The sequence below is a fragment of the Myxine glutinosa genome, chromosome 8 (genome assembly GCF_964187855.1).
Source record: "Myxine glutinosa chromosome 8, kmMyxGlut1.1, whole genome shotgun sequence".
NCBI classification, from domain to species: domain Eukaryota; kingdom Metazoa; phylum Chordata; class Myxini; order Myxiniformes; family Myxinidae; genus Myxine; species Myxine glutinosa.
The window spans coordinates 166,271,146-166,287,907 of NC_136268.1; the positions used below are offsets into that span (position 1 = coordinate 166,271,146).

Here is a 16,762-nt window from a genome sequence, read left to right on the forward strand (position 1 = left end):
CTGCCGTGCCGACCATGGCTCGGCGACCTTGGCCATCGCGAACACAAGGGGCTTGTTGTCGACGAAAGCCGTGAACGGGCGGCCCTCGAGCAGGTGGCGGAAGTGTCGGACCGCCAGGTGGAGCCCGAGCAGCTCGCGGTTGAAGGTGCTGTAGCGGCGTTCGTGCGGGCGAAGCTGCCGGCTAAAAAATGCCAGCGGCTGCCAAGCACCACGCACCCACTGCTCGTGCACCGCGCCCACCACGTAGTCCGACGTGTCGGTGGTGAGGGCGATCGGTGCATCGGGCGCCGGATGCGCCAGCATGGTGGCGTTGGCCAGGGCCAGCTTTGCGCCCGCAAACGCCGCGGCCATCGGCTCCGACCAAGCGATGTCACCTTTGCCCAGCTTGCCCCGGAGGGCCTCGTGCAGGGGGCGGAGGAGCTGGGCGACGTGGGGCACGAAGTGGTGGTAAAAATTTACCATGCCCTGGAACTCCTGGAGCCCCTTGATCGTGTGGGGTCGTGGGAAATCCCTGACCGCCTCCACCTTGGCCGGTAAAGGGACGGCCCCGTGCCTGGTGATGCGGTGCCCCAAGAGGTCAATGGTGGCGATGCCGAAACGGCACTTTGCAGGGTTGATGATTAGGCCATGCTGGCCCAGGCGTTCGAAAAGCGTGCGGAGGTGGAGCAGGTGCTCCTCCCGCGACGCGCTCGCGACTAGGATGTCATCCAGGTAGACATTGATGAAAGGTAAGTCGCGCAAGACGCTGTCCATAAGCCGTTAGAATGCCCTGGCCGCATTCTTCAACCCGAAAGGCATTCGCAGGAACTCGAAGAGGCCGAAAGGGGTGATGACGGCCGTCTTCGGGACATCGCCCGGTTGTACGGGGACCTGGTGGTAGCCCGGATGAGGTCCACCTTGGAAAACACGGTCGTGTTTGCCAACTGGGCGGAAAAGTCCTGGATATGTGGGACCGGGTAGCGGTTGGGGGTGGTGGCACCATTGAGCCGGCGGTAGTCACCGCACGGCCGCCATCCTCCGCCGGGCTTCGGCACAATGTGCAGCGGAGAGGCCCAAGCGCTGTTTGAGCGCCGCACGATACCCAGCCGTTCCAGCGTGGCGAACTCCGCCTTCGCCACGGCGAGCTTCGTGGGTTCGAGTCGGCGTGCCCGGGCGTAGACCGGCAGCCCGACCATGGGTATATGGTGCTGCACCCCGTGTTTAGCGGCCACCGCTGAGAAGGTGGGCCGCGTGAGGGCCGGGAAACTGGCTAGGAGGCAGGTAAAGTCGTCCGCTGCCGGAAGCGTGCAAACTAAACTCGCCGGGACGGAACCTTTCAGCAAGCTGCTTGGCAAGCCGCTCCGTGAGCCGCCCAGTGAGCCGCTCAATGAGCCGCTCAGCGAACAAGCGAGCGAGCTGAAGGTTTCGGCCTGGACAAGGCGCCTGCGCTTAACGTCGACCAACAAGCCATGCGCACATAGGAAGTCCGCACCGAGCAGGGCCATTGGCACGCTGGCGGTGACGAACGACCATTGAAAGCGCTGCCCTCCGAACCGCAGTGAGACGCAACGCTTCCCGAATGTGCGGATGGGTGTACCGTTGGCGGCAAGCAAAGCGGGGCCCCGGCCCGCGGCTTGCTTGTCGGACACGGAGGCAGGGAGGACGCTTACCTGCGCTCCTGTGTCGCAAAGGAAACGGCGCCCGTAAAAGGTGTCCGTGATGAACAGGAGGCTGCCAGAATGGCCGACGCTCATGGCCGCAAGTGAGCGCCGGTCGTTTCCCGACCTGTCAAAAGAACACGGCGGGCGGCACGTCTTAGCCTGGCGGCCGAACCTGGCATGGTAGTAGCACCAGGTTTGCGGCGGTGGCCCCCGCGGCGACCATGCCGGCGGCGGTGGTGGTGGCGGTGGCGGTAGTGGACGGGGCGTAGCAGCGGCCACGAGGGAAGCCGGGGGCGCTGGAGCCTCCGCGCCGGGATCCACTACGGCAGCACCGTACACTGACCGCGTGTCACAGGCCGCGAAATACTTGTCGGCCTCTCCAGCCAGGGCGCGGGGTTTCGTTATTTTGGAACCGGCCAGCGCGAGGCGCACCTGTGCAGGTAGCTGGCATAGGAAAAGTGCTCGGAATAAGACATCCGGGCGCTGGTCTCCAAGCAGGGACAGCATGAAATCCATCCGGACAGATGGTCGTGTGTCACCGAGGGCGGGAAGGTCCAGGAGGCGGTCGGCACGTTCGACCTCTGTGAGCCCGAACGTGGCGAGGAAGAGACGTTTGAGGGCCTCGTACTTGTAGTCGCCTGGCAGGCGCCGAAGGATGGACACGACACGGGCGGCAGTGCTGGGCCCGAGGGCGGCGACCACGTGGTAGTACCTGGTCTCGTCCGCCGTGATGCCCCGGAGTTGAATTTGAGCTTCGGCTTGCAAAAACCAAACATCGGCCTGTGCCTCCCAAAACTCTGGGAGTTTGATTGCGACGGCGTTGGTAGCCATGGCGCGTTCGGGGGTCAGCAACGGCTGAACCAATCAGGGTCACCAGTGTGGTGCTGTGCACACAGGACTCGATTGCCAGAGAGGTAGGCCACAACGCATTGGTACAAACAAAGAGTCTTTATTAAGAGCTCGCACTTCAGCACTGAGCGGGCTCGAGCTTAGAGCCCGCATATATGTCCCGAGGCCACGCCTTGCCCCCGGGCGTGGCCGATCGGTCGAAAGGCGGGGCATGCATTTTCGTTCCCCGCCTGGACGCTCGCGCCACCCACTGGTGCACGGAATTATTGTCCCCTGTGCCCGCCACACGATCTTTTTTTTTTCCACTTTATTTTGCTTTTGCCTTTGTCTGGAGAACTGAAAAGTGATCCCTACCGAGACAATCAACTGAACAGACCAGGTGGGCTCTCATATGTAGCCTCAGTGACTTTTTAAAGAAGATAATCCAACTTTAGTTTTGCATGTAGCAGACGGGACCGACATTTTTTTCCACACCCTCCCCACATAGAGAGTACTAGCGTACTCTCTGATAAATCCACAATCATCGCCCTTTGCATCGCCTTGTGCTCCATTATAATATGATTCCTAATTGTTTGCGCTTTCTTGAAAAGTAATATCATCTCAAATAATGTTAATTTCTGTGATGGATGCATCCACTCTTGAAGCTGATAATAAAACGCTTGTCTTCCTCAAACAGACGTTTCTCTAGAAAAGCTCGATGCCATGAAATCCCTGCGATGCGTGGACCTTCGCCTGAATCCTGTGGTGTCTTTGCAACCGGGAGAAATCGCTCGTCTCAGCTTTGAGTTGCTTTACTCTCCCACAGAAACCAATGTGCAAGGCACGGCTTAGCGCTTTACTCTCCCACAGAAACCAATGTGCAAGGCACGGCCTAGCGCTTTACTCTCCCACAGAAACCAATGTGCAAGGCATGGCCTAGCGCTTTACTCTCCCACAGAAACCAATGTGCAAGGCACAGCCTAGCGCTTTAGTCTCTCACAGAAACCAATGTGCAAGGCACGGCCTAGCGCTTTACTCTCCCACAGAAACCAATGTGCAAGGCATGGCCTAGCGCTTTACTCTCCCACAGAAACCAATGTGCAAGGCATGGCCTAGCGCTTTACTCTCCCACAGAAACCAATGTGCAAGGCATGGCCTAGCGCTTTACTCTCCCACAGAAACCAATGTGCAAGGCATGGCCTAGCGCTTTACTCTCCCACAGAAACCAATGTGCAAGGCACGGCCTAGCGCTTTACTCTCCCACAGAAACCAATGTGCAAGGCACGGCCTAGCGCTTTACTCTCCCACAGAAACCAATGTGCAAGGCACGGCTTAGCGCTTTACTCTCCCACCGAAACAAATGTGCAAGGCACGGCCTAGCGCTTTACTCTCCCACAGAAACCAATGTGCAAGGCATGGCCTAGCGCTTTACTCTCCCACAGAAACCAATGTGCAAGGCACGGCCTAGCGCTTTACTCTCCCACAGAAACCAATGTGCAAGGCACGGCCTAGTGCTTTACTCTCCCACAGAAACCAATGTGCAAGGCATGGCCTAGCGCTTTACTCTCCCACAGAAACCAATGTGCAAGGCATGGCCTAGCGCTTTACTCTTCCACAGAAACCAATGTGCAAGGCATGGCCTAGCGCTTTACTCTCCCACAGAAACCAATGTGCAAGGCATGGCCTAGCGCTTTACTCTCCCACAGAAACCAATGTGCAAGGCACGGCCTAGCGCTTTACTCTCCCCCAGAAACCAATGTGCAAGGCATGGCCTAGTGCTTTACTCTTCCACAGAAACCAATGTGCAAGGCATGGCCTAGCGCTTTACTCTCCCACAGAAACCAATGTGCAAGGCACAGCCTAGCGCTTTACTCTCCCACAGAAACCAATGTGCAAGGCATGGCCTAGCGCTTTACTCTCCCACAGAAACCAATGTGCAAGGCACGGCCTAGTGCTTTACTCTCCCACAGAAACCAATGTGCAAGGCATGGCCTAGCGCTTTACTCTCCCACAGAAACCAATGTGCAAGGCATGGCCTAGCGCTTTACTCTCCCACAGAAACCAATGTGCAAGGCACGGCCTAGTGCTTTACTCTCCCACAGAAACCAATGTGCAAGGCATGGCCTAGCGCTTTACTCTCCCACAGAAACCAATGTGCAAGGCATGGCCTAGCGCTTTACTCTCCCACAGAAACCAATGTGCAAGGCACGGCCTAGTGCTTTACTCTCCCACAGAAACCAATGTGCAAGGCACGGCCTAGCGCTTTACTCTCCCCCAGAAACCAATGTGCAAGGCATGGCCTAGCGCTTTACTCTCCCACAGAAACCAATGCGCAAGGCACGGCTTAGCTGCGAAGACCTGGCCTCTGCACTTGTGGTTTCCTGGAATGTGCTGTGAAATATGCCGTTTTTTAAAGTTTGTCTCTTTGTGAAATAGTTGCACAAAACATGACATTTTAATAGAAAAAACAAAATTATGCATTGATCTTTTCTTTTTCATGACAGAGGTGATTTCCTCAACTTACAGTGTGGTTTTTGTTAACGCTTTTCATATGACTTTTCGTTTAGTGATTCGGTGATTTTACCCTCTCCACAACAATGCATGCTTATTAGTCCATCCACCGAGCAGGGGCCTTTTGTCGTTGTACATCTGCAGGCCATAACCGTTTTACCATTTGAGCTTTTGCCATCAAATGTTTAAGAAATTATGACAATTTGGAAAAGACAATTATTAATAATTGGATCAAAATGACTCCTACCGAAACTCCTTTGGGTTTGTGATTCAAATCGCGGTCAGGACACGTTTGTAAATAAGTTGTTCTAAATTCTGACTTAATAATGTAACAACCTTATTCAAATTTTATTTAATGATTGGATTATGTATAATAATAAAAGGAAGTGTTTGGTGTGTATGGTGTGTGCGTGTCCCCTCCATAACTCCGAAACCATGAAACCTAGCCACCCCAAACTTTGCATGCATACTTATCGACTTCCAATGGATTGTATGAACGAAAACTGCTTGTTTTTAAAATCAATTACGCAAACAGGTTTACCTTTGTTCAGCCTGCGTCAGCTTGCTCAGCGTGGGGTCTTAATTCCGCCATTTTGTCCGCTAAACACAAGCATGCCTTGCCTCAGAACAGATCGGTTTCTGTACAATAAATTTCACATCTATGAATGGCAATATTGCTGATCTTCATACCTACGAATTGCTGTATTCCTGTATATATCGCAATGCTTATAAATGCTAGTGTTCATGCCTTTATTTAATTTTTGAAAGATCGAGAATCTCTTCACCAGAATCAAATTTCAAAATTTTAACTTCGGATTTAACCTCAGCAGAAGTTCCGACTGCGGTATTAAAAAAGTGTTCATTTGTTTAATTCAGACATAGTGGAACACTCCAGGCATCTCAACACTATTGTTGGAGGTGCGTGCTTGAGTTTCTTAAGCTGCTTGGCGAGTGCTCTTCAGCCTTCTTTTGCAAGTCATGGCGATACAGTAGACAGCGCTCCCTTTTTGTTTTTAACATGCACAGTTTGTTATTGCATGAGATCACAGTGATTCACATTTTGTGCGATCCACTTTCATAATATTGATATAAGTTATATTAATATACCGATAAAAATATACTTACAAAAAATAACGTCGAATCAAACATTGTGTTTGGAACTCCACCATGTTGAACTGTAGCTTTGCAAATGAAAGTCTGACATTTTGTTTGCTCACTCTGGTTTGCACATTTCGCTGATTTCCTTCTTGATTTTCACTTTTATAGAAAATGATTTAAAGGTAATATTTGTGGGTGCCGTTTTTTGTAGCCTGTTGAAATTTGTGACCACTTCAACTGTCCTCTTTGGTGACTTCTTACTTGTGGGATCTACTCAACTTGTATTTACATTTTTAGACGTCCCTCGAGGAGCAAATGTAGTAAAATTAAATTGTCGTAAAATATAGTAAACTGAAATTAAAACAACTATAGTAAAACCAGATGTTTAAAAGTGGAATCACATCGTTCTGTGCATTCTGCAGGTAATCATCGGGTGGCTGATCGAGCTTAAACTCCAAGGCGTTTGATCAACAATGGCGGATCTTGCTTATATGCGCGAGGGGGTAGTGGAGGGAAGCGAGCGCTTACCTGGACGGACGGGCACGAAGAAGGTCCTCCGAACCACAAACAAATAAACGGGACAGAACAAGGAATTAAAATTCAACAAACAACGGGTTTAATAAAAGAAATGCCAGGGAACAAGAAATGTGCAGTACTAAAATTCCTATTTGAGGAGCCCCCACACTGACTCGGAAAACAGACACAGGGAGAGATAAATAAATGAAAAATAAATGTATTTGCCTGCACTCCGTGGTCTCTTCAAGTGGTCCCCAAGGGAAAAATGTGAAGGAAAAATGTGCCCAGAGAGAGGGAAAAATGTGTCTGCCTGCAATGAATGTCCCAACACAAGAGAGTAAAATTGTGGCCCCTTCGCCTTTTTGTTCCTTGGTCTCCAACATCATCTGATGACGTCTGCACACGCTCCAATCAAGGAGTCCATCGCAGCAGTCCATCGCCCTTACCATTCATCACCTCTTGGGGCGGGGCCCCACGGCCCTGCGAGCTTGGTGTTGCAATGACTCGGCTGGCGGCACCAGCAGCAGCGTTCAATGTCTGAATCCTGGTGGCTTTTATTTAGTGTTATTAATTTAGGAGCGGAGTGCAGGCTGGTGTGGTGTGTGTCATAAGGAACAAGGGGAAAACCACAGAGGCAACTACACACAGGGAATTACCCTTATACCCTACCTAATTAACATAGCTCCACCTCTTGCCATGTAGACAATTATACAACCTTACCGGACACACAGAGCTGACTTAAGTACAGGTTTCTTCTTCTTCATGACAGTCGGAGCACTACCTTATGCAATCCTACCTGGCCCTAAGGTATTTCATTGGTACCCCCACAAACGTAACATGTTACAGGTGATTGTACTAATGGATGCATCTGAGGCTGTTACACTTGCCGCTAAAATATGTTTGGGGGAAATTGGAAGTTTTTGTGGAATTATAAACCTTGATGATTTATATCATAGAATTTTGGAGAATCGTATAGTTTTGAGGCCTCGCTGGCACAAGTATTTATCTCGATTATAGCACATGCTTACCTGTTTTGATACAACTTGGACCTGATGTAGACAATTCAATGATTGCACTTGAAGATTTCGAAATATTTGAAAGAATCGATGTTTCGTCAAAATCAATGGGATTAGTCATTTACAAGAAAAAGAATACAGATTTAGTTTGGCTTTCATGCTCAGGCTTTACACGAGCTTCAGGAAAAGGTCAAATAATCATATGTAAGATAAATGTAGCCTTAATTATGTTCCTCTACCTTCACCCAAAATATGAAAGAAGTGATCTCGCAGATCTTACTAACTTCATTGGAGCACCTGAATGCAATTCAAATGTAAAGATTATAATGGGTGACTTCAATATGGATACTCTCTCAGGTCTTACACATATAGTCAGGTTCACTATGTTTTTTCGTTCAAAATCATGGTAGATTAGCAAACCTATACATTTTTGGAAACGTTATTACATGGAAAATCTGAAAATCAATGTTTACATTTGCCAATTCGACCAATTCGACCAATCGACCAATTCCATTCGACCAATCGCTTCGATCGACCATTCGACCAATTCGATCGATTCGATTCGATTCGATTCATCGAATTCGATTCGATCGACCATTCGACCAATTCGATTTGCCAATCAATTTGACCGACCTTTGCTTGTGTGGAACGGACTGTGAAAACGATGCGGACTATATTGTCGGATACGACACACAGGACGGTGATGACGAACTCGAAATGGCATATTCTGTAATCGTGTATGTTTGATGCCATTGACTGCCTGTGTATATTTTGTCATTGACTGCCTGTGTAGATGTGAAGTTATACTGACTGCATGTGTATATATGATTTTGCTGACTGCCTGTGTATGTTTGGTGATATGAATTATTGTGACACATTTTGATGTTATTAACTGCCTGTACAAAATGATAACATGTATTTGATTATGCAACTTATCACGAATATAAAGACAGTATTTTGCAATTCAAAACCTTTGATTCGTGTCTTACCATTCCCCATAGCACTAATTTGATACTTTCATTGGATTCATTGTCCCTGAAAATATAGGTTTAGTATATTTTAAAAAGTTTTTAGGGTAATTAGAGGCAGAAATAGAACAAAATATGTATTTTACAGTGGCCATTTTGAAAATCCAAAATGGCCGCCATACAGGTATCTCTCCAAATGTAAACATTGATTTTTAGTTTCCTTATGCTATAACCTTTCCAAAAATGTATAGGTTTGCTAATCTACCATGATTTTGAACGAAATATAATTTATTGACATAGTGAACCTGACTAATAAGGAAGATCATTTGAAGTACATTTGTGAAAGTACTGGGTGTGTTCAAGCTTTGAAAGCCATGACACATATAAATGGAGGACAACTAGACCATATCCTATTGGATTCGAAATTTCCCTTTACATTTGTTTCTAGTTGCTTCACTAATTTTTATAGTGACCACAAAGCTATATCAGTGCGATTTTCTACCAGTGAAGGAGTTACAGCAAGGAAAGACAAAGTAAATGTTTGAAGAGGAGTAAGAAAGTGAATGTGGTTGTACCAACAAGCTTTGAAAGCAGTTACATAATATATAAATGGAGGACAACAAGACCATATCCTATTGGGTTGTTAATTTCCCTTTACATTTGTTTTTCGTTGCTTTCCTATTTTTCATGGTGACCACAAAGCTACATCAGTATGATTTTCTACCAGTTATATAGTTGTTGTTATGTAGAAAGTAAAGGGTTGTGAGTTATGTAGAAAGTAAATGTTTGAAGAGGATGAAGAAACTGAATGTGGTTATACCAATAGTGTACATGATGGACAGAGAGAAGTTGCTCAAAAACAAACATGTTTCGAAACACAGTCTGTGATTCTTGATGATACCACCACGATACCATGAGTTACTCTTCATGATACCACCACGATACTGTAGGGGAATTTGTAGCTGAGACTTAAGACTCCAATGACCGGACACAGGTTTTACAAAAGGTCTGGTTTATTAACTGGTTATTCACTTCATTCCATTTACCAAATAATACCGCTTAATTCAATGGACCAGGTTAACTCTTTTCGCATGGTCCTTCTCGTTCGGCCGATGTTCCTCCGCCACTCCCGTCGGTCAGAGCTCTTGGTGACAAGTCCTGTCGACTCAATGTTTGCTCTCGTTTATATGGACAAACTGAACTTAATCCCCTGTCCGCTGAACGTTAATCCTTTCTCCGCTAATGCCCCGAGGTCATGCATGTACCAAGTCCTGGCATCAGCTCGCTCCCCTCCTGCTGTGAGTTCCGTTTACCAAACGATAGGGGGGTGCTTCAGCCAGGGGCTGTGACCAGGTGGACAAGAGATTATCATGTTCGGGCACATTCCTGACACTCATTTACGAACTCGTCTTTCACAGAGTTTGCAGGTAAAATGTATCTGCTTCGTTACCAGTGTTAATTAATAAGTTACCAGTGCCAATTAATAAGTTACACTGAGTTACACTTCCACAATTCCCTCATCTTTTTGTTTTTGTTTATATTAACCATTAATCTAAACATCAATATAAGTAAACAATCAATCACTACAAGTAAACATCATTACAAGTATAAGTAAATAATCAATCACTTTGGTAATCAAATTCCCTTGGGCATACACCGTCATCCTGCAAGAATCACAAAACATTTCGTTGGTCATTGACTCCTTCCATATCGTTCAATCTATTGCATTTGCATCACAAATATATTTTCAAAACAACACTTCACCATCACCAAGATACAACAATTTCACTTCATTTTCAAGTTTTGTAAAGCATCTGCACCATCTGGCAAAAAACGTTTGCCTCCACACAAATGTTGACTTTGTTTGAAAGGAAGGGCTGATCACTTGTGTTTGAATCCTGGTATGAAACATTTTCTCCTAATGTCTTCATAGCTCCTGCACTACTTCGTGTAGGATTTCGCTGTTGTGGTAACATTGCGGAGTCATAGACTGACCCTGCTCTCCTTGTAGCATTCTTGCCACTTTTTGCTGTAAACCATAGTAATTCCTGAACAAGGCCTTCACCCAGTTGTAGTCGACTTGCCTCCTCCCTCATTGTGAGTGGGCAGCAAGTATTGGTGTGACGTTGATTGGCCAGCAAGATGTGGAACAGGGATGCCGGATGCATCCACAATGATGTTGGGACCATGGTGTTCAGGTCATTCATGGTCCTTACCAGGAGCAACCAGCAGAATCGTGCACAGCTGTTGTGACAAGGGCACAGCCGTTTTTTGCAGCTCCATGCTGGTTCCCCGGACGTTGGTGAAGTAATAACATATGTCCCCGCATTTCACAGAGGTTGCAGGTAAAATGTCGTTATCCTGCAACTTCTGATGTGGTGAATGTTCGAAGCCTTCGAACAAGAGTAAGTGATCGCCTTTCTTTCATATGTTGCAGTGTGATCCAGGCAAATGGTCACATAAATTTCCTTGGTGAAGGTAAGCATTCATCTCCAAGTTACACGGGAGAATGTCTTCATCATTCTTTGAGAAAGAGGGTGTATGCCATGATTAACTTCATTTTTTAGCCACAAATTTTCTTTCTTGAACTTCTTCCCAATTCCGTTAGCAATCCCTCCAAAATGTGATCTCGTCTTATCCTTATGCTCAGTCACATCTGAATCTGCTTTCCGCACACACTGAATCAGATAGGGTACATCTTACCATGAAATCAGCATAATCATGTATATCTTCCGACAGTTTCACATTCAACAATTTGTTGTTTTTCCTTAACACAAAAGTTATATTCATTTATATGCGTCACACAAATAATATTCAATCAGGTATGTATTTTATTACTAAACTAAGAATAGCATTGTATATGATTACAATCACAAACGGGAATACCTAATTCCCAACAACAATTTTCCCAAACCAACAAATTAAACATAATGTATTATTACCATAATTCCTCTCCACTTTTTCTTTTCCCTCCTTTTTTCCTAACAGTGTGTCACTCGTGGTGATATGAGTTCACTGATATTGTAATTGACACAACTCATAACATTGTCGTTATGCCATTATCTTAATTCTACTGTATTCACTATTCATTTGCAACATCACTTGATTCATTCTTTTAATCTCGGTATTATTCATATCATCATAACAATCTTTCTATTTTAGGTCCATATTTGTTTCTATTCTTATCAACCTCCTACGGTTTATCAATTTGTTCCAAAACACTGCAACCAAAGGTTTTAACCAAAGCTCTACCAAACTATTTCCAATTTGAACTCAAAATGCTAATTAAACAACAATTCAAAGAATTAACTTCAATGGGTCAACAAATTCATTTTATAAACAGATCTAATTTTCCCATCCAATAATTTTCCTTGCCAAATGTCATATTGCAACACTTTAATAAACCTTCGAAAATGTCTCCCAAATCAATAAATTCCCTTTTTACTTCCCAAATACTCATCGGTAAATTACATATTCAATTACAGTTTTTTTTTTTCCTATTTGTTCGGCCTAAATGGCCACCGAAGTGGCTGCCAACATGCAGTACCGTTTTTATCTACCAAGCAAGTATTCGTCCACATAAGATCTCTACCAAAATGTTGTTTGTAAAAAACAAATCTGGGATTTCTGATTACATGGATGCACATTCTCAGGACATTTCAGGCTGCTTGTTAACAATCCACTACGATAAATTAATTCCTTTACCCACAATCAAATAATTAGTACAAATTGAGGATATTATCCCTATCACATTCATTTATAGATTCATTATGTTGGATCTAAATTTTCTCCCACTGCTGCAAGGAAGAACAATAGCTCTCATAAGTCTTTGTAATATCTCACTTCATTTACCCAGCATCGAAGAATTTATTTACTATCCATTCCCATCTGTTAACCAGTGGCTTTGTTTGAACTCCAAAACTTAATTTGATGAATCCCATGTGTACAGCTACCACTTATTGAAACCCATACTTTTGTAGAAAATATCCAAGTAAGTGTTTTTATTTTAAACCCCCTTAACTGTTGCTCATCCATTTCTATGCACCCAGTGAGTACTACTGACACCAGTATGCCAATATAGGTGTGCGAGTTTAACAAATATGTTGCAGGTACACGTGACATCGCGTTCTGAGTATAAATAACGTAACAGCGCGTTCATGGCTGCCCCTTGGTTTAAGATTCACAATGCATTCCGTTTTAAAACTCACAATAGTTCAAATCAGCAAGATTTTCTTTACTATTTTCCCATATCATCTATGCCTAATACACATCCATACATGCAGCACAATTTATATGCTGATAAAATTCAAGTATATATATATATATATAAATCCATGAGCAGAGTATTCTGGGAAGTCAGTGTAAGACCTCTCCCAAATTTGGATAATTTTGTACTCCCTCATTTCCTTTTATGAAGCTCATATCCATAAATAGATGTTATTCTCATATAAATTCTATCAAAAATGGAATCCCAAAATTACTCACAATTTTACTATTAATTAATGGCTGCTCATAACCCAGCACATCAAATCTTTATATTCCATTTCCCTTGACAAAAGAGATAATGTTCATAATCAAATTATATTTCTATTTTATTTTACGGATTCTCTGGATATTCAATCCCATCCACATAAAACTATCCATTTCCAGACAGGCACACTGTCGGTGTCAACAATCTTGTAAGATTGATATACAAAACAACAAAAACAAAAACACTAACATTGACACACATAAACACACACACACATGCATTATGCGTATTTGTTTGCGTTGGAACCATTATTTACCGATCAAGATGGGTGTCAATTTTATTTCAATTTCATAAAATTTGTCCTTCAATTTTAGAAATGCTAATACACAAATGGACCAAAAAGTTTATTCTTAGAAAACCCCTATGATGTCACATTGAAATTACCCTTTCAGTTCCCACAATAATTTATCCAAATTTGACTACACACCCATTTACATGTCAGTCGACCACTGACTTATCAATCATGTGGAACACTAGTCCGAAATTCCCACCTGATCATGATGTGACCCTTGTCACTTGGTTTCAAAAATTTGCAAAGCAATTGTTCCAACTTTGTAAATTTAAAATTGTGTGCCCAACATAAAAGATCCAATTTCGGCATGTGATCAATTAATTACTAATTTGCTTACAAGCAAAAGAAAAAATGAATAATTCTTGCTCCGAAAACTTTTCAGACCCAAGAATCATCGACAGTTATTCATGTTTGTCCAGTAATCTAATTTGTTGAGGCCAATCGTCATTTGGGATTTGTCGCAATGAAGGCCTAATCATTGTCTGAGGTATCGGTCAGCACTGGTACCCTTGATCTTGGTTTACCCTATTAACTTGTCTTCCTTTTGGTATACGGACATCCTCTTTTCCAATGTCCCATCCGTCCACACTTGAAACACCGGTTTCTGTCGTTGTCTGATCTGTGCACCTGTGCACTTGTATTGCTGGGCTGCATCTCTACATCCCTGAGTTGCCACTGCAATCTCTCGTTATCTTCTGAAACACGAAAAAATTCTCTGTACCGTCCTTTTTGGGGAGACAACTGGAAATCTGATGGGACAACTGTCACTTTCATTCCTAATTTCGAGGGCAGTTGTGCATTTGTCTCCTCCACTGTATCCTGTATCCTTTTTATTTTAAGTTCTAGATCCGTTATCCGTTCTTGCTGTTCCCGTTGTCTGGATTCACCATCCCAAAGATGGAATGCAAGCCAGTCTACCGTTAGATTCTGTCTCTTTCTGGCTTTCAATCTTTGTTCTAATCTTTCCAATCGACTTCGCTCAAATGTACCATCTCTTGGAAACTCCTCATCATGTCCCTTTGTCCACAAATACCAATTCTCGACCTGCCTTATAGCTTCGGCACCATAACGGTCGTACATATGATGTGTACAAGTACCTTTTTGTGGAATCTCTGGTTGTCCTTGTGTATTCTTGCAGGCTCCATTTCCCATTCTGCCTTTTATCAAAGTAGCATTGGATGTGTTGTAGTTTGTTCCTCTAAAGCTTCACTCGTACCTCCAGGAAGGGTCTCTCCACCTGTTCACACGGTGATTTCCAGAGAATCTCCCTCAGCTGTGGCTTTTGCACAATCCAATCTCACAGATCAGTATTTGCAGATGAGCCGGAGGGTCAGTATGAAATGGGTGAATCCTCAGGTGTCCGCTCTGTTGACGGGGAAATCACACAATGGTAACCGCACATATATATCTGTATATAAACTCACCACCTTGCTCAATTTTCCCAGGTTGTCTCCATATTGATAATATCTCGCAAAGATATCAAAGCTTCTTTCTTGAGACCGCATTTTCATCAATCAAACAATCAATATATTCAATTCAATTTATTCAGTTCAATTTATTCAGTTAAATTTATTCAATTAAATTCAATCAATTAGATTCAATCAATTAACAATTCAATCAATTATTCAATTTCAATTAATTCATCAATATTCATCAATAAATCAAATTAATCATTTTGGATGACTCCTTGCATAAGCCCTTTCCCCAATGATGTCAGGACAGGTCCATCCATTGACTGAGATCGAATCTCATCGGTCATCACCTCTGGTTCGTACCTCATGTTAATTGATGAATCACCGTCCTGTCCTAGGGTCATATCTGACATATTTCCCCATTTTGCCTGGTCTCCACAAATTTTCTTTGCAACCACTAAAGGCAACTCATCCTTCATTCGTGAGACAGCCAAAATGGATGGCAGATATTACAGTTCTTTGGGAAAAATATCTCATCATTTTTCTTTTAATAGTACCCAAATCTCTTGGTAATATAAATTTCGTAAAACTCCTGAAATAAGACTGTAAAATTCCTTCAATCATGCTAAATTTTGAAACTCCATCGCTTGTAACACCCAATTTATCCCATAGGGTTTGAAAGTTCTTTCCCAAGTTCATGCAATCATTCTGCATTTGAACCCTATGATATCATTCATAATAATCATCATGATTTTATCGTCATGGTCCTATCATAATCATCTATTTAAAACGAACATTTCCTTTATCACCACAGCTATGTGGTATAATCAACAATAGAATAAAACTGTACATAGCAACAGGCTACCTCATGGCCACTTAGTATACCTATTGACAATAAGTCATAACAATATCGAATAATCATTGAACAATTCTAAAATCGCTTCCACTGCTCCAGCCGCAGCATTCGTCATTTTGTCTGCTCGTCCGCATGACCAAAACGAAATAAAGGGAGCTCAACCATTACACAGCGCTTTTAATGGCGCATGCCATAGGACCTCAACGCAATTTCGACTCGGCCAGAAAACGAGCAAATTTTGCAGGATGTTAACTGGAATTAGTCGTGAAAATATATCCAAAATACACAAAAAATACACACCCACAAAAATAAACAACAAACCCAAACAAACCCAAGGTCGACCCTCTTACACAGTAAATTACATCATTTCAGCATCGCATTGATTGCTGAAATATTCCAGGGTTTATACACACCTTAAAAGAGGTATGCGTGGTGTTGCCCCCTCCCACTTTTAATTCCTCATTAAATTCCTCATTAAATTACTTATTAAATTACTTATTAAATTACTCATTAAATTACTCATTAAATTACTTATTAAATTACTTATTAAATTACTCATTAAATTACTCATTAAATTACTTATTAAGTTACTCATTAAATTACTCATTAACTTAACTTACATAGTTTCAGCATTGTATTGATTGCTGAAATATTCCAGGGTTTATACACACCTTAAAAGAGGTATGCGTGGTGTTGCCCCCTCCCACGTTTATTCCAGGGTTTATACACACCTTAAAAGAGGTATGCGTGGTGTTGCCCCCTCCCACTTTTAATTACTCATTACATCGTTTCCATTTAAAAAAACATCGCTTCTACTGCTCCAGCCACAGCATTTGTCACTTTGTTTGCTCATCCGCATGACCAAAACGAAATAAAGGGAGCTCAACCATTACACAGCGCTTTTAATGGCGCATGCCATAGGACCTCAACGCAATTTCGACTCGGCCAGCAAACGAGCAAATTTTGCAGGATGTTAACTGGAATTAGTCGTGAAAAATATATCCAAAATACACAAAAATACACACCCACACAAATAAACAACATTTATTCCGTTCAACAGAACAAACATTTCCTCTATCATGACATGCATGTCT

At 43.6% G+C, this 16,762-nt stretch overlaps 1 protein-coding gene across 3 annotated transcripts in view; it reads left to right on the forward strand.

Moving 5' to 3' along the window:
* The window catches only part of LRRC20 (leucine rich repeat containing 20), a 101,703-nt gene extending 92,470 nt beyond the window's left edge, over positions 1 to 9,233 (forward strand). The window contains exons 5-6 of one of the 3 annotated variants that reach the window (XR_013624429.1): positions 3,166 to 3,390; positions 3,471 to 6,338. Coding sequence is in view for 2 of the 3 variants with exons in the window: in XM_068125497.2 (XP_067981598.2) it covers positions 3,166 to 3,320 (155 nt within the window). In the remaining variant the exon portion in view is untranslated. Of the gene's footprint in view, positions 1 to 3,165; positions 6,339 to 6,499 lie in introns of those variants that run through there. The other 2 variants (XM_068125497.2, XM_068125498.2) reach the window with 2 other exon arrangements.
* The last annotated feature ends 7,529 nt before the right edge of the window (positions 9,234 to 16,762 follow it).